The sequence below is a fragment of the Notamacropus eugenii genome, chromosome 1 (assembly GCF_028372415.1).
Source record: "Notamacropus eugenii isolate mMacEug1 chromosome 1, mMacEug1.pri_v2, whole genome shotgun sequence".
NCBI lineage: Eukaryota > Metazoa > Chordata > Mammalia > Diprotodontia > Macropodidae > Notamacropus > Notamacropus eugenii.
The window spans coordinates 751847715-751866623 of record NC_092872.1 but is presented as its reverse complement, the minus strand read 5'-3'; the positions used below and the strand labels follow the sequence as shown (position 1 = coordinate 751866623).

Genomic DNA, 18909 nt, shown 5'->3' with positions numbered 1-18909 from the left:
GAGCTGAGGGAAGAATCAGCAGACAAGGTAATCTCTTGTGTATGTGCCCCAAGGTCTCCTGGCACCCTGTTAGAAGGTGACCTCACTGAGAGCAGAGATTGTTTCAGTATCTGACACAAGTGGGTGCCTAGTAAATGCTTGTCGACTGACTGATTGACCCATGCAGCACCTCTTGTGTAACAACAGTCAAGGCCAGAATTTCATGGGGCATGAAGGACCTTCAGATCAATGATCTGATGAGATACAGACCAAGCAACAATGTTCCTTTGCAGGCTCAGACTCTGAAGTGTAAGGACTTAAGAGGATATTGGTACTTGTGAACAGTCCACACCACTCACTTTATACCCACTTCAACTCTGATGATAAGCATAGCCAAAAGCAGAGAAGCATTTGGTCCATGCAACACTAGGCTACAAGAATTATTGGTCTGATTTGATAATGAGGAAACTGAGGGTCAGTGACTACAACTAGGAAGTGCCAGAGCCAGGACTTGAACTCTTCTCTTTGATGCCAAGCCAAGCACTGCTCCACTGCCCCATGTTGCTTCCTCACTACTCCCAAGCCTCCTCATGGGTCTTCCTGGCTCCCTCTTTCCCTGCTCCTCTCCATCTTTCACAGGCCTACCAGACAAATATTCTTTATATACCCCTTATATATAAATCCCTTTCTTCAAGGACTCTTCACTGGCCCACAAGTAAAGTCCTGCATCCTTAACATGGGTCTCAAGGCCCCACAGGCTAGAGCACCAGACATTCTTATTCCAACCTTATTTCACACTATTTTCTACCACTTGCACAATACTTTGGCCAAAACCATCACCTAGCACCTTTCATATATACCTGTCACTTCCTGTTTTGTGCCCCTTAGAATCTCTCTTCCCCCATCTCTGGCTGTTGAGCTCCTAAGGAATCACCCTGGCCCATCTCCCAACTCGGCTTCCTCCCAGACACAGCCTCAGCACTCTCTCTGTAGTCCTGACCTTCCACCTCAGACCTCACAACACACTGTGATTTGCCTCTCTGTCTCCTGCATTTATCAGTACAGAAGCTTTATCTGTGCCTATCCTAGAACCCAAGACCAATTGTGCATGGTGCCTGAAAGGTGAAGACAATGGGAGAGGGAAATAAAGAACACATGCAGGAAAAGGGAAGAATGAAGCAGAAAAAGAAGAGGAAGAAATAGCCTCCTAACTAGAGGCCAGTGAACTTGACTTAGGTTCCTGGCAACGTCCTGGTCTATATTGTGCAAGGGATGAGCAGTGAAGGGCTAGATAAAGAACCAACATGGCATCCTCCCCAAGGGTTCACAGCAGACTGACCTCTTACTTCCTTTTTCTGAGGAGGCTGCTAGAATGATTGTTCAGGAGACTGGGAATCGTTGTCCTCAGACCAAGATCAAAGCTGTCTGAAAGTGAAAGGAGCTGCCTCAGGAGGGAGGGAGGAGCCAAACCCTGATGACCACTTGTCAGCCCGCTTTTCCTGGCTTCCACACTTGCTACCCAAGTGACCTTGAGCAATGAACTTGACCTCCCTCATCTGGAAAATAAACTGATGACCTTCCTGTTGAAGATGGATGAGCCTATTGGGGGAGGGGAGAATGCAGGAGCAGCACAAATCCTGCCTCTGGGATTTACTACCTTTGGGATGCCAGAGCCTCAGTTCTCTCATCTGACAAATGGCAGTGGTGTAGGGTGATTTGGACTGGAGCGCCACTGAGGCAGGTATCTTTCAACCCTAGACTCCTGCTCCTGTGAGATTACAGTCCAGTCAGGAAAGACTTAGTGCCTCTGAACTTTTCTTCCAATTCTTGGCACATAGTCAGCCCTGAATAAATGCTGCTATTTACTGTTACTGTAAGGAGCTTCTGTGAGTGATTCTATTAGAATATTGGGGCAACTAGGTGGTGGAGTGGATAGACCACCAGTGCGGGAGTCAGGAGGACCTGAGTTCAAATCTCACCTCAGACACTTGACACTCACTAGCTGTGTGACCTTGGGCAAGTCACTGAACCCCAATTGCCTCATCCTGGGTCATCTCCAGTCATCCTGCTGAATATCTGGTCACTGGATTCAGATGGCTCTGGAGGAGAAGTGTGGCTGGTGATCTACACACCCTTCACTCTAAACAAAGTCAAGCGTAAGTCATGTCATTATCTCTCTGATGGCATGGTCTTCTTCGGCAATGAAGGAGGAACACACACACACACAACTATTAGAATATTATCTCCAAGAGGGTAGGGAACATCTCAGATATCTGTCACTTGAACTGAGCTGACCTGGATTTTAGAGATGAGGAAAGGTAAGTGCAGAGAGGCAGTGACTCATCTAAGGTCACCCCGAGAGCTAATGACAGAGACTGGGCTGGAGAGATAGCTCACATTCCTCATATACTTCAATAGTATATGATCAACCCTGGAATTCTAGTGCTTGGCCCAGACTAGGCATTTAATAGATACTTATTCACAGATCCTTCAGCATAGTAGGGTGCTTAAAAATATTTCCTATTAAGCATTATGAAGTACAAAATGGATAATTTTGATTACATTAAACAGAAAAGTTTTTGCACAACCAAATCCAATGGAACCAAGATTAGAAAGAAGCAGAAAACTGGGAAAGAATTTTTGCAAACAGTGTTTGTGATAAAGGCCTCATTTCTAAAATATAGAGAGAACTGAGTCAAATGGACAAGAATACAAGTCATTTCCCAGTTGATAAATGGTCAAATAATATGAACAGGCAGTTTTCAGAGGAAGAAATTAAAGATATTTATAGTCATATAAAAAATGCTCTAAATCACTATTGATTAGAGATACAAATCAAAACAATTCTGAGATACCACATCTCACCTATCAGATTGGCTAACATGACAAAACAGGAAGATGATAAATGTTGGAGAAGATATGGGAAAACTAGGACACTAATTCATTGCTGGTGGAGCTGTGAGCTGATCCAACCATTCTGGAGAGCAATTTGGAACTATGCCTAAAGGGCTACAAAAATGTGCATAATTTTGACCCAGCAATACTGCTTCTAGGACTGTGTCCCCAACAGATCATAAAAATGGGAAAGGGTCCCACATGTACAAAAATATTTGTAGCAGCTCTCTCTGTGGTGGCCAAAAACTGGAAATCAAGGGGATGCCCATCAATTGGGGAATAGCTGAATAAATTGTGGTATATGAATGTAATGGAGTACTATTGTGCTATAAGAAATGATGAACAGGAAGACTTCAGAGAGGCCTGGAAGGACTTATATGATCTGATGCTGAGTGAAAGGAGCAGAACCAGGAGAACTTTGTACACAGCAACAACCACAGTGTGGGAGGAATTTTTCTGGTACACTTAGTACTTCATTGCAAAGCAAGGGCTTAAAAAAATTCTCAATGGTCTTTTAAGACAAAATGCCTTCCACACCCAGGGAAAGAACTATGGAACTCAATCGCAGATTACAGCAGACCATTTTCTTTTGTATTACATTTTGGTTTGTTATATGATTTTTCCCATTCATTTTAATTCTTCTATATAACATGACTATGGTGAAAATGTATTTAATAGGATTGTATGTGTAGAACCTATATAAAATTGTATGCCCTCTTGCGGGGGAGGGAGGTGGGTGGAGGGAGGAGGAGGGAGAGAAAGAAAAAATCTAGGTTGTATGGTAGTGATTGTGGAACACTGAAAATTAAAAAAAGAAAAAAAATATTTGCTATTGTTGAATTCCTAAAATTCTTTAAGGTAACAAAGTGCTTTCCTGGTTTAGAATAGAGACGTTATCATTCCCATTTTACACATCAGAAAACTGATCCTCCTAAGAGGTGATGTGATAGCTGTACAGCCATTGTCAGGATTTGAGGCCAGGTTCTGATTCAGGGCAGTCAGCCTCTCAGAGTACCAGTGAGCCTTGTAACTAGGAACCATCAGAATGTAAGCAGATGCTAAAAGGGAAAATGAGGGTGGCCCAGCAGCAACTTCTAGGGGTTCTCCAGTGTGGGCTTTCCCAATACTGATGCCAAGGCATCAACCGCCCATGCCTGGGCAGCTCTTGTCCAGGCCTGCCCACAGTGCATGACAGCTGCTAACTGCCGAGACACCTGGTTTCTAATACAACTCACAGTCCCTCCAAAAAGCCAGAGGGAGTACACCCTGTGAAGGAATATTGGCATCATATTGGGGAAGCTGAGAGCCCCGGGCTCAGCCGAGACCCTTCTGGGACAGGCAGGGCCTTTCACTGGCCCATCCTCCCCAGTGTCTGGAGTTTCCCACATCAGCCTGGAGAGGAAATGCCAAGGCAGCATTAGCCACTGCAGCGGCTATATATAGTGGTGAGTATAAGGGTCACTAGGAACATTTGTCATTTGCAGATTCTCCCTAGACAGGTATCAGGCAGAACAACAGTGAGGGAGCATCCTCTGAGCATCATTTTCATATTTGGATCAGAGGATAAGACTGGATCTAAGACTGGGCCAGCTGGGACCTTGAAACCCAGAACCTCAGAGCTGGGCAAATCTCAAAATGCAGAATGTCAGAGCTGGGAGAGATGAGAAGTATTTATCAAGCACTTACTTTGTGATGAGCACAGACATTTTCATCACCAGGGATACAAAAAGAGGAAAAACATAATCCCTAGCTGGAAAGAGTTTTCATAGCAATGGAAATGACAATACATGACATGGAGATGGGACCTTCTAGAGCACCCTATGTCAGAGCTGGAACAAGCCTTAGAAAATAGATTACAAGAGCCAGAAAGCACCTGAGAACAGAGATGGCTAAAAGGACCCATGGAGGGACCACAGCGATAATACAGTTCAACCTCTCATTTTTCAAAATAGGAAACTGAAGCCCAGAAAGAAGAAATGATTTGCCAAAGGTTTCACAGGCAAAAGTGTCAGGATCCAAACCCATGTCCTCTGACTCCAATGCTAGAATTCCATTATACTAACATGATCTCTTTGGGCTTTCTGAAAAGAAGTTGAATTGTCCCTCCTAAATATCATCCCCACTGAAGACTTGGAGGCCATTCAGAAAAGCAAGGCCAAGGTGGAGAGTGGATTCAATGCCATCCCATAGAAGGAATGGGTGAAGGAGCTGGGGAAGTTTAATATGGATGGAAGAAGAAGAGAGAGATCAGAAGAATGGAGGACCATCCATTTTGAGACGAAAGGGATCTTTGAGTCTACCCTCCTCATCTTACAGACCAGGAAACTGAGGCCCAAGGAGTTCAAGGGACTTGCCTAAAGTCACATATTGCAAGGGACAGAATGAGAATCTAAGCCCATGTCTCCTGACTCCTAACCCAGCCCTGATTGCACTCTATGATGGCTTAAGAAATCAAAGGAGTTCCTTAAAGGAGGGAGATTAGAACCCCCCTAGGGAATAGTCTTGCCCTGCTGGGTGCCGGAAGAGAAAAGCAGGGGCAATAGGAAAGGGGGGGATGAAATATGCAAATTTGACAAGGATACACAAGATAGTTTCCACAGTAAAAGGGCTGCTTCAGTGGGCTCCCCACCTTGGAGGTCTCCAGTTTGGCTGCCTACTTGCAAGTCTACTATGAGGGGAGGGAGGGAGGTTCAGGTTGGAACAGAGGGGATCTGAGGAACTGACCAAACCTGTGACCCAGTGACTTCACAGGGAGACAGACAGGAGAGCAACGTGAGAGGGAAACAAAAACACAGCCTTCTTAGCAATGAAGAGTTTCCTACAAAACAGTGATTAGTTCTCATATGAAGGAGGAGCTTCTCAGTTACTAGAGGCATGTCAGGAGAGAGGGGAAGGTTGTTTTAAGCAATGGTATGAGGGCCTGACACATGGACAGAGGGTCCTGGCCTGGACATTGGATAGAGGCCTGACATGATCATGGCCTGACACATGGACTGGCCTAAACACTGGATAGAGGTCTGACAGGATCATGGCCTGACACATGGACACAGCGTCCTGGCCTAAACACTGGATAGAGGTCTGACAGGATCATGGCCTGACACATGGACACAGCGTCCTGGCCTAAACACTGGATAGAGGTCTGACAGGATCATGGCCTGACACATGGACACAGCGTCCTGGCCTAAACACTGGATAGAGGTCTGACAGGATCATGGCCTGACACATGGACACAGCATCCTGGCCTAAACACAGGATAGAGGTCTGACAGGATTATGGCCTGACACATGGACACAACATCCTGGCGTAAACACAGGATAGAGGTCTGACGGGATCATGGCCTGACGCATGGACAGAGGGTCCTGGTCTAGACCTTGGATAGAGGTCTGACGGGATCATGGCCTGACACATGGACACAGCATCCTGGCCTGGACCCTGGATAGAGGCCTGATGTGATCATTGCCTGACACATGGACAGAGGGTCCTGGCCTGGACCATGGATAGAGTCCTGACATGATCATGGCCTGACATATGACCTGACACATGGACAGAGGGTCCTGGCCTGGACCCTGTATCAAGCCCCTTCCAATTTTGTGATGTTAAATAGCTGATAACTGAATCATTCACTTCTTCATCCACTCATCCAAAACCCATTCATTAAGCACCTCCATGGCTGCTAGGCACTGCTGTCCAGAGAACATATTTTACTTGTCCTTTTTTATCTCCTATCTAAGAACCCAGTGGAGGAAGGCTGGAATCAGGGCATCCTCTGTGCTGGGCTGACCGGACAATTGGCACTCAGGAAGGGGACATTTCCCATTACACTCATTTTACCAAACGCTCATCAAGCACCCGCCCCAGTCAGAGCGCTCTGGCAGGTTCCTGGAAAATTAAATAACCATAACAGCTAACACATATATGTCATCTACTATATTTGACTCCATTTCACAGATGAGGAAACTGAGGCAAACAAGGTTAAGTGACCTGGTCAGAGTCATACAACTATTAAGTGTCTGAGGCTGGATTTGAACTCAGGTCTTCCTGATTCCAGGCCTGGAGCTCTATCCACTCTACCACTAGCTGCCTGGCAAAGAAACGAAGATCAGAATGCCAGCACTGCATAAGGAAAAATACTAGACAACAAGCCAGACGAGACCTGAGTTTGAATCCTATCTCCAGTACAAACTAGCTGCCTGACTCTAGGCAAGGCCCTGATCTTTTCTAAGGCTTAGTTCCCTCATCTGTAAAATGAGGATGATAATAAAACCTGCCCTGAGTGACCCATTCCCCATCCTGAGGTGAAGTGGAGACAAGACAATGCCTGCAAAGGACTCTGGACTTTAAAGCACTTTGTCATTGTCAGACATTATTTACCCCAGAGCTCATGGGCACAGAATCACAAAATTTCAAAGCTGGAAGCAGCAGCTGGGCATCGAGTCCTTTGCCAAAGGAATCCCCGCTATTACAAGTGGTTATCCAGCCTTGGCTCAAACACGTCCCAGGAACCCAAACCACCTAAGTGGCTGCTTTCACTGCTAAGGAACTCTCCTTGTCAGGAGGTTTCCTCCTCCCTGCTCTCTCCCCTCGTAACAAGCCTAAATCAGCCTCCTCACCCCTGGGTCTGTCCTTGGGGACCAAGCTTCACAAATCTAATCCCTCTTGAGGTAACCAGGTGGCCCAGTAGGCAGAGTACTGACCTTGACATCTGGAAGGTCTGAGTTCAAATCTGAACTCAGATACTTCCTAGTTATGTGACGCTGGGCAAGTCACTTTTGTCTGCTTCAGTTTTCTCATCTGAAAAATGGGGGTAATATCAGCATCTGCCTCCCAGGGTCATGGTGAGAATCATTAGATACTTTGGAAAGTGCCTGGTACATAGTAGGTGCTTATCAAATGTGTGTTCCCTTCCCTTCTCCCCTCCCAATGCTATCCATCCGTGAGCCTTTTCTTTTCCAAGCCAGTTGCCATAGCTCCTTCAGATGAGTAAAGGGTCTGGCCCGTGGGAAAACAGGCAGCCTGCTTCCCTTGGAAGATGCCTTTACCTCCTCTTCCCCTCTGGAGTCTTCCATGAAGCATCCAAGCACACCAGGCTCATTCCCCTTTGGGTTGCGCTCCTGACTATCTGGACATCTCCACATCTGGCCCCCTTACTTTCTCATATTCGATTTATGTATAGTCTTCCCCTGCTAAAATGTCAGCTCTTGGCGGGCAGGGACTGACTAGCTTTCCTTTGGCTTGTACTTTTATCTCCAGTGAGCAACACAGAGCCTAGCCCAGAATAAATACTCAAAAATATTATAATTATATCTAGATCCATCCATCCAACTCCATCCCTCCATTCCTCCCTCCATCTAGCCATCAATCTAGCTAATTTTCATCTAACATATATCTGTCTGTCTATCTATCTATCTATCTATCTATCTATCTATCTATCTATCTATCTATCTAATCTATCCTGTTTTTTGATATTGTCTTGTCTATCTCTGCTTCTCTACGTTAATAACAATAACTAACATTTATAAGCACCTTGCAATTATTGTCTCTGCCTGGCAACAACCCTGGAAAATAGGTACTATTATTATCTTGATTTGATAGTTGAGGAAACTGAGGCAAACAGAGGTTAAGTGATTTGCCCAGAGTTACACAGCTAGTAAGTGTGTGAGGCTGAATTTGAACTCAGGTCTCTCCGATGCCAGGCCTGGCACTCTATTAATGGTACCACCAAGCTGCTCTGTGTGTGTGTCTGTCTGTTTCTGTCTATCTATCTCTCTTTCTCCCTCCATCCCTGTCATCCCCCCATTCTCTGTCTCTGTCTCTATCTAATTAAAAGTAGGATCAGGTCCAGTCCCCAGATTGCTGACTCCAAGCTCCTTCTTTCTTCCATCAGAACACACTGGCCCTGCACATGGCTGTAAGGAGGCTGGCCAGATGTCTGACCTACATCAGCCAACGCTATGACACATGAAAGTGTCATTGGGAGTCCTGCTGGAGTTCAGGGACACACCACGAGGGAAAGATAGAAAGAATTCCTCAGCTAAGTAAACTCTTCTGAAGTTATTGGCATCTGCCAAACAAAGTCTCCCTCTCAGTGCCCAAGTTTAGTGGGAAAAGCAGGAAGAAATAAAAAATTCTGAGGATCCATTTGGTCCACAGCCTGTGGTCCTGTCCCCACTCAGCTGAGAAGCCCAAGAGCTGGGCCCAGAGCACCTGTATCCTCAGTCAAACTCCCAAGAGCAGTAGGTCACTGTATGATCCAAGTATAAAGGAGAGCTTCTTTTACCTCTTCAGGGATCTGCAACGAAGTGCATGGAAAGAGGGCAACTGCCAACTCAAAAATGAGCCTGGGTCCCCTCTAAGCTGTATGTACTTCTGTGATCTCCAATGTCCCTCCCAGCTCTCACATTCCATATTCCAGGTTTCTGCCCAGCTCTGCTTATTCTAGACTCCAAGGGTCCCTCCCGGCTCTTACATTCCATGTTCTAGGTTTCTGTCCAGCTCTGCTGATTCTGGACTCCAAGGGTTCCCCTAAGCTTTGATATTTCATGCTCTGAATTTCCCCCCAATTTGGGCTTTGCTATGGCCAGAGGGTGTTCTCAGATGAAACACTCCACTCTAGGATTCTGGGACAATGAGCAGTGCCACAATGTGTGCTTCTTTGTGGAGGAGAGATGAATCAGGAGAAGCTGCCACCTCAGGGACACTCTAGCACAGGATTCCCCAGAGGGCTAGGCAGGGTATTGGGGGTGGGTGGAAGAGGAGGACTGTGAGAGAAGCATGCAGACTGCTTGCAAAAGTGAGTGTTTCTCTTTGTCACCACTTCCTGTGTTTACATTGTCTTCCCTGGTAGGACCTAAGCCAGCAACTCCCCATCCAACAGATCTCCTCTGTCTCAATTCCTGGCACCCAGTGAAAAGCTAGGCCCCAACTCAGGCAGTGCTGTGGAAAGGGCACAGGAAGGAGATGCACAAAGAACCGAGCTTTCATCCTGGCTTATGTACCAGCAGTGACATGGCGAAGGCATTTAACCTTTGTAGTCCCCAGGTGCTTCACTTGGAGAAGATGGAGGATGGACTGGGCTAGATCACCTTGAAGGCCCCTTTCATTTCTAATTCAGTGACCCGAGGAACTCTCTGAAGAGTTTGTCTTCTCCTCCATTAAATGAGAGGGTACAGATATTTTTATAGTGTCCCTTTGAGTGATAAGTCTTCCAGCTTCAATCTTATATCAGGTCTTTCACAGACCCATTTAGACCAGTACACCTCAGCTAAAAGCCACTCCATCTGAGGTCCTCATTGAACAGTGTAATCATAAACCCGAGAGATATCCCTCAGCTCCACCACCAGACCACATCTTTGCCAGCAACCCAGGAAGTCAAGGGGGTTCCCAACCAGTCACTTCATAGAACAATCAAGTCACAGGCCTGAACAATAAGTAACCATTGACATTTTCACACGGTTTCCAAAGTATCATCCTCATAACAACTCTTGGAGGCAGGTAGAAAAGGCCTTCCCACTCCCCATGGCCCTTCTTCTGAATCAGCCCATCCATCCATGCATCTAGTATCTCTGGACACCAACCTGGATGCAGGAACCAAGAACGTAGAGCACAAAACCCACTCTTTGCTTTTCCCCAATAAAATGGAATTGATCCAAACCTGGAATCCCAAATGGTGCTGAGCTCCCAGAGAATCTCACCACCCTTACCTCTATGGTCCCCAAAACACCAGTGGTCCCCAGTGTCTAAAATTCTGCTTCATTCCCATTTTGGAGACAGAGGGAGAAGCTTAGAAACACCTCCCAGAGTTCCGAAAGCACCACTGAGTCCATCTGAATGGTCATAGCCCCACGCTACTCCAACATCTTTCGGATCTTTTCCAGAGCCATATTCCCCACTGCAGGCAGGCAGATACATCCCACAACATATCCAGACATACAGAACCCACACTGATGCTTCTTTTCCATGACTTGTGGGGGATCTGAAGGAGGGACATTCTTAAGGAAGGACACAACATTTTTAGTGGTGTGTGCTTTGTCAAAGGCCATGGAACTAGGACCAGACCCCAGGTTTATTGGTGTATGGAGAAGCAGAAAGAGCCTAAGACCCTGGAACACAGAACGTAGAATTTCAGATCCCTCACTGACAGAGAAGGCCAGAGAGGGGATTCAATCTGTCCAAGATCCTGCAGATACTGCGCATGGCACATAGTTAAGGACTTAACAAATACTTCTTAATTGATTGATTGCTTTTCTGAAGCTAAATTCTGGGATCAAAATCCCCAGTACCAAGATTTAGAATGTGTAGGACCTTGAGCAAATTATGTCTCATCTTTGGGATGCAGGTTCTTCCTCTCCAAAGTGAGGGTATTAGATTAAATCAAGAATTCCTAATTTGGAGTCCAAAAGTTTGTGGGTTTTTTATGATTTTATAGCTATTTCAATATAATTGGTTTCCTTTCTCAAGGTCTGTGCTTTATTGTGTGCATTTAAAATCACTATTCTGAGAAGGGATCTGGGGTCCAGAACACCAGTAAGGTGAAGTACCCTTGCATTACATCATCTCTAAGGTCCCTATTGCTTCCTACTCTGAACCATATGAGATTCTCTGTTAATTCTATGATTTTTCAACCAGATAAACATTTTTTCTTTAAATTTTATTAGGAGAAGAAACAGATGAAGTGTGAGCCCTGCTGAGCTCTAGGTCAGCCGCATTTCATTTTACTTGAGAATTGTAGTCTCGGAGACCATCTAGTAGTCCAATCATCTTGTTTTACAGATAAGGAAAGTGAGGTACAGAGAAGAGAAAGCATTGTTAAATATCCCATAAATATTTAGGGACAGAACTGGAGATGACCTAGATGTGCTGACTAAAAAGACAGAATATAAAGGTTTGGATCTCAGGAGAGTGAGCCAGACCAGTAGCAAAATCCTAGGATTTAGCCTCAGAAGGCCTGATTTCAAACCCATACTCTGCTACCCATTAACTGTGTGTGCAACCCGGAAGCAAGCCCTTTCTCAATATCAATGTGCTCACCTGTTTTTGAAGGTGCACCAGTAGAAGGTGCTTGCTCGCTTGGAACTACCCTATACCCATGGAATCACATCTGGCCCCTATCCCTTCTCCTATTATTATTATCTAGTTACAATGAGTTGAAGTCATAGAAAAAAGATGCATATTCTTTTGGCTTTCTCACCTTTTAGGCTTTGGCTGAAATCCTTACAGAATTTATACTGATTACCTCCCAGAATTTTTTAATCATGCTTACCCTGTCTGTCTTCATGGAAGCAGAGATTTAGAGTTGGAATGGACCTAATAACTCATTGAGCTGAACCCCCTTCTTTTAGTTGGTAAGGGTCTGAGACAAGATTCAAATATAGGTCTACCTGTCACCAAGCCCAGCCCTATATCTACCCTATTAGCTAGGTGCTGCTCAGGGAATGCACCCTGCCATCATCGAACTTCTCATGTCTCTCTGACACCTGCATTAGGACAGCAACATTACCACCAGGTCATGAAGGTGATGAATGAGGGAGCAGGGAACGCCTTACCTTTCCTCATCCTTGAAGATGAACTTTCGGAGCTTGAGGTCCCGAAGGACCAGTCCCCCATCGTGACAGTGAGCTACAGCAGATGCAATCTGATAGAACAGTTTGGCTGCTTCCTCCTCTTTTAGCTTCTTGCAGGTTCGCACAAAGGAATGCATGTCCCCATAGCTCCGTTCAAAGAAAACATACGCCTTGGTCTCCCCAAGAAGGATTTCGGTGATTTGGTTGATGTTATTGTGGGCAGGGAGGCAGAAGCAGGGAGCCAGAGACTCCTGATAGCAGCTGACATCAAACACCTGAGGAGAGTCAGAAGCAGGAGAGCAGAGGGTCAGGGCCTGGTTGAACTGGACAGCTCAATGTTAATGCAAGCAAAGAAAGAATGCCAGAGCAGGGAGGGATCTCCCAACACAAAATATCAGACCTGAAAGGGCCCTAAAAACACAGAACAGAAACTGACAAGGCTAGACAAATCCCTAGAGAATTTGTCTTAGAACTTCTGAGCTGGAAAGGGAAACCTTAGAACATAGAACATCAGAGCTGGGAGGGACCTTAGAATAGAGAACTGGGGGAGAAACCACACAGCACAGAACGTTAAAGCTGATTTGAGAATATAAAACACAGAATGATGGAGCTGAGAGGAATCCTTGGACACAGATCATCAGACTTGGGAGGGCTCTTAGACACAACACAAAAACATGTTTTAACGAGGAACAACCTTGGGAAACAAAGACTAAAACCAAACAGAGAATGTTGGCATTGGGTGGTACATTACAGATATGCAGGATGTTGGCACTGGATGGTACGTCACACACATGTAGGATGGTGCTATTGGACGGTACATCACAGAAATATAGGGTGTTGGTACTGGTTGGTTCATCACAGATGTATAGGTTGACCCCCTCACTTTATAAAGACTGAAACTGATGCCCAGAGAAGCAAACTAACTGCACCAAGTTCACTCTGAGTAAAGCATGACAGTCAGGACTACAACTGTGACCTTGTGTCTCTTAAATCCGATTACATTTCCTGGACAATTCATTTCCTTAAAACAGTTAGACAACGACTCCCTCTGCAAAGCCCTGAGATAGATACAGAGGGGTTAATAAGACAAGTGAAGCCCAAGGGGGTTTCAGTCTATCAAGAGAGTAAGACCTATGTACAAATAACTAGAATCCACAGGAGAATGTGTCTGAGACATATACAGGGCTATAAGAGTTCTGAGGCCCAAGATATCAATGTCATTTATTTTTAGGGAGTGGGGGATGGTAGAAGGCTTCAAGAGGAAGTATCATTGAAGATGGACCTTGAAAAATGAGTAGGATCTCAACAGGTAGAGAGACAGGAGAGGAGGGAATTCCAGTCCCAACTGCCTTAATGAAACCATGGCCGAGTGATTTCCTGTCCCTTTTTCTTACTGGTTGCTAAATCACAGGCTTTTGTGTGCTGATCAAATACCCCCAAAGCAGCAGGAATCAGAGTCCCATCTAACAGGGACCCAGGCTGCAAAACGTGGTGGAAGCCTGGTCTATTGTCTGCAAGTCCTTGAATTCACCATGTGACTGAAAAACATGGCCAGGAATGAAGGTTAGCAATGTCATTCATGCAAGAGCTTGTGAAGGAGAAAGAGGCAGACACAAAGTGTGGGCGGAACCATTACTTAGAAAGCAGCCTGGATCCTTCTCTAAACAATGCACTTCATATTATCAATTAACATCCATTCAGGACTTGGGGAGTCTATTAGCTACCAAGCACGATTGTCAGCTCTGAGTTCCTGCTTAATACTCAGTGAAATTCCCAGGGCATTTTAAGGTTGTTTCCTAGGACTGCAGATAATAAGCCCATAGACTCAGAGGTAAAAGGGATCTGGGAGGCATACAGTCCAAACCCCTCTTTTTTCCTACGGGGAAACTAAGAAAATGAGAGGTTAAATGACTTGCTAAAGGACACACAACATGTAAGAGTCAGAGCCAGGACTGCCTCCCAGATTATAAGATTATAGATTTAGAACTAGAAGAGAATACTGAGTTCAACCAATCTTCTCATTTTTCAGATGAGAAAACTGAGGTTCACTGAGGAGAGGTTGCTTTCATGAAATCACAAAAGCAATAAATGGGTAAACCATGTTCAGATCCAAGGTCTAACTAAGGCTCTGAGATTACCCAAGGTTCCTGAACTAGTGTACTGGGTAAGACTGGGGCATGCCCTCACTGTGGGTGAACGAGCTCTAATAAATTTATCTCCAGAAAGCCACCCAGCCACCACAGCTGCCACCGAGAATTTAAGAATGAACACTACATCGACATCACCCCCACGACCACAAATCACACAGGGAGACCATCAAGGGCTGACCTCAGAGCTCTGCCTTCAGAGGCCGCGGCAATTAAGGTTAGGAAACACCTGAGTCAATCGGATCCCCCAGGAAGGGGCAGAAGAAACTGGGGGAAACCTCACCGATATCTCGGAGAGGACTTCCAGTTCTGCTGAGGCAGACATAACCAGCCAGCAACAGAGGGCGTATGAGAGAAGAGTAAACGAGGGGCCAGCATTCTTCTGTTTCACATCACTAATTGCATTCAATAACAATTTACTGTCTATTTGTTAGACGCAGGTTGCCTTTTTAATTTTTTTTTAAATCAAAGTGATTTTCAGAGACAATTTTCTAGGAATATTCAACTAATGGGGGGCCTTAGACCATGAAATGGGGTAGTAGAAAATGTACTAAATTTGAGCACCAGAAAACCTGAGTTCAAATCCAAACATAAGCCACACTACCCTTTTTAGTCACATGACCTAGTGCCAGTTACCACTCTCTTTCCAAGCTTTAGTTTCCTTCTCTAAAGCTCAGATGAAGGGGGGTGGGGGGGATTAGAAGACTTTAGAATCATAGATTTAGAGTCTAAATGACCTTGGAGGTCAACAACTTCATTCATCCTTTCACCAATGAGGAACCTGAGGCCCATAGAGGTAGGTGACATGCCACTAAGACCCAGGTAAGGAGCAGATATAGTATTTGAACCCAGGCCCTTTGACTCTGGATGCAAGGTTCTCTCCAGTGTACTGCCCACCTAATGCCAAAGCTAGAAGAGGTCTCAGAACACAGGCACTGGGGCTTTCCATGAAGCAACCAAGGACAATGGAAAAGCTGGCTGTCCATAGCTGGGTTCCAGTCCTGGCTCAGTCACTTAGGGGGTGACAAATGGGGAAGCCGCTTATAGGATTTTACCCTTGAATCTTCTGGACCTAGCAAGAACCCTCTCCCCCATTTGACTCTGCCTTCCCTCTTCAATCTTCCTTAGCTTCCATTCCTAGCCTCAAGTGCCTCATTTGTAAAATCGGGATGATGAGAACAGCCTCGACCTCACCAGATTCAGAGGAGAATAAATGTGAAGTTGTCTGCAAACCCAGATTAAACGTCAACTCTCCTTATGAGAGCAAATGCTCAATCAGTGTTTGTGGAATTGGATGAGGTCAAAAAGTAAGCAGAGGAGAGAGGGAGAGTGACCTTGGCAGGCCGCCCTTGGCCTCATCTCCCAGCTGTTCCTTCCACTGTCCTTTGGTTTCCTTTCATCTGACAAGGTCAAAGCAGCCCATTGTTTTTCCTCCTCAGGGCAGGAATCCCTCCTGGCAGGAGATAGATTTCCTAAAATCAAAGATGGAAGCATTGGCTAGTCAAGCAGGAAAGGGAGGGAGGATGAGGGAAGGGTCATGGTCCAAAATGGCAGACAATTTCAAAAACAGAGCAGCTACATCCGTCTCATAAAATGAGAAAGAGCCAAATTTTTATTAGAGGAAATAACTCCATTTATGAGTTTGCATTGCCAATCAATCCCCTTCTATCCCCCAAAGAGGAAACTTAGCCCAGAATTCGGTAGTCTGGTTTCTTCATTTGGGGACTTCATTTGTAGAGGGTGACCAATGACATCTCTCTAAAAGCTGGAGTCCAGAGAGATCAGTCAGGCCACTCAACTCCCTCATTTTAAAGAGGCAGATCCTGAGGTCCAGGGGAGAAAAGTCACAGGGTCATGGATTCAGACAAAGGATGGCCCTGAGAAATGATCTCAAGTCCCTTCCCTGTACACAAGGCATTCTAGGCCCTTCTGCTAGCAATATTATTTTTTTTTTAAAACCTCTGACTCTTGGATTCCCTGGCTTACTTCAAGATCAGCTGAGCTACCACCTCCTACAGGAAGGTGAACCTTATCACATCACTTTCTGAAGCCCTCTTACCAGAAATTACTTTCTGTACTTTTTATCAGATTTATATTTAATTTTGTGAGCTCTGTTGTTTCTCTTTAATATAAAGTGAGCTCCCTGTGGGCAGAGACTGGTTTGTTCCTTGTCTTTGCATCACCCCAAAATGTCTAGGATATAGCAAAGGAGGTACTGTCCTTCTTACCCTATAGTACAAATCAGGTTCCAAATCTAGGCCTCTTTCTACTCTCCACACTTCATGAATGGTGAATGATCTGACACCTAATCATTTCTTCCCAGAAGGATACTATAACATAAGAGACAGAGGCTGACCTTAGAGTCAGAAAGTTTGGGGTTCTGGAACTGTTCCTGAGACATCTTATTGGAGATCTGTATCAGGGAAAGGAACATCCATACTGAGAGTCACTCCCAGTGCTGAAATAGTCGTTCCATATAAAAAAGAAAAGAAGGAAAAAAAAACAAACCTCCTGATAAATAAAGATGCTAATTATTCTTTCAGCATCTTAACTATAGTGTTTGAAATGAACATAGTTCTCTGAAAAATGTCATATCCGAAGAACCCTTAGAAGAATCTGTATTTTTGGTCTCAGAATGACTGTTTCTTTGACAAAGGTCTCTTATAGAGGCCTTAAAGGATCAAAGATTTACAGCTGGAAGAGACCCAAGAAACTATCTAGCATAACTTCTTGTCTTATAAATGGAGAAACTGAGGCCCAGAGAGGATAAAATGTTTCAACAAACATTACGCAGGCAGCAAGCTTTGAAGAACAATTCCCAACCCAGGCCCTCTGACCTCAAATGCAGGCAATTAGGTGAAGTTATAGATAGAGTGAGGAAGATCTGAATTAAAATTTGACCTCAGACTTTTACTAGCTGTGTGACCTTCGACAAGTCACTTAACTTTTTTGCCTCAGTTTCCTCAAATGTAAAATGGGGGTAGAAATAGCACCTCCTTCCCAAGATTGTTGTGAGGATCAAATGAGATATTTGTAAATTGTTTGGTACACAGTAGGCACTTAATAAATGCTTATTTTCTCCCTTCTTTCCTCTTTCTGATGCTGCCTTTTAAACAGGGGTCTTAGTTTCCTTGTCCCCTGCCACCACCACCACCATTATTATCACTGCTGCAGCCCATCCTTTGTGCCTATCAGCTGACCTGCATTGAGGAGCTTTGTTCTCTAGTCCAGAGTAGCAGGTAGAGAGAATGCCAACCTGCAGGAGCCCAGGCTCTCTGGGCTGATTTGCCCAGTCACTTAGCGGTTTCCTCTTGGCAAGCTTCTGAAAGCCCTGTATCTATCTGCCTTTAGCCTGTGCTCGCCTAAGCAGCATTGTCTGCAAGCAGGTAGGAGAAGGTGAAAACGTGCCAGCCGGCTTTGGCTAAATGGCAACACCAATCCTGTCCTCACGGGGGCGTGAAGGAGTCCTTCACTTGGGGAGGGGTGGATAGAGGCTGAGCAATTACAAGTCACAGCCTGAAGGTACTGTGAGGACCCAGACCAATGGCAGGGCACAGGTTTACATGGTCAGCAGTAAAGGACTGGATTCAAAGGATGAGCAACAGGAAGGACAGCCAGCTTGGGCCTAGCTGCCAGGTTGTGCCAGGGCTTAGTCCAGTTACTTTAGACAAGGAGCTACTTTTCTGGCTCCAGCCTCAGCTTCTACATTTGTGAAAAAAAGAGTGGGCAAGGGGGGAAAGATAATCATGCAAGCTCCTTCCAGTTCTGAGCCAGCAACACGGTCAGCTCTGGTTTGAAACAAAGGACTCTCACACAGAACTTTCCTTGGGAGGAATGCACTCAGGAAAGCAATCTCAATTCTGCTGAAAATATGAATAAGATCTTTTGAAAATAGAGCAAAAGGAGGACAGTGACTAGATGCGCTTCATGGGACCTGACCATCTCTAAGGCCAGCAGTGCTGTTCATTGGTCCAGGACGGCTGGGCACTGCCTCTTGGGCTCAACACTCAGGGGAGTTAACCAAGCTTCTGTCATGGCCCTTTCAAAGGCTCAGAGGAACGATGGCACTTCTAAAATTCTTTCCAGCTCGGAATCAGTGGGAAAGGGGGGTGGGTCAAGGCTCAGCTCACTCAGAAGACAGGAAGAAATTCCCCACCTTTTCCCTAAGGTTAGAGCCTCAAAGATGGTGGGAGGAGGCCTCTAAATCCTAACTCTGCCATAAAACCTGCTTAAACATTCCAGATCCAGCTGGGGGGAAAGGAGGAGCCAACAATCCACACATTCTGATGAATCAAAAGCCCTTCTAGAAAGCAGGAATGATATAGCCA

The 18909-nt window shown here is 45.4% G+C and overlaps 1 protein-coding gene across 1 annotated transcript in view; it reads right to left on the bottom strand.

The window, feature by feature from the left end:
• Nucleotides 1-18909, bottom strand: part of TRIB2 (tribbles pseudokinase 2) — a 39266-nt gene that overhangs the window by 16905 nt on the left and 3452 nt on the right. Inside the window, exon 2 of the mRNA XM_072642054.1 lies at nucleotides 12417-12709. Within this exon, the coding sequence (XP_072498155.1) occupies nucleotides 12417-12709 (293 nt within the window). The remainder of the gene's footprint in view (nucleotides 1-12416; nucleotides 12710-18909) is intronic.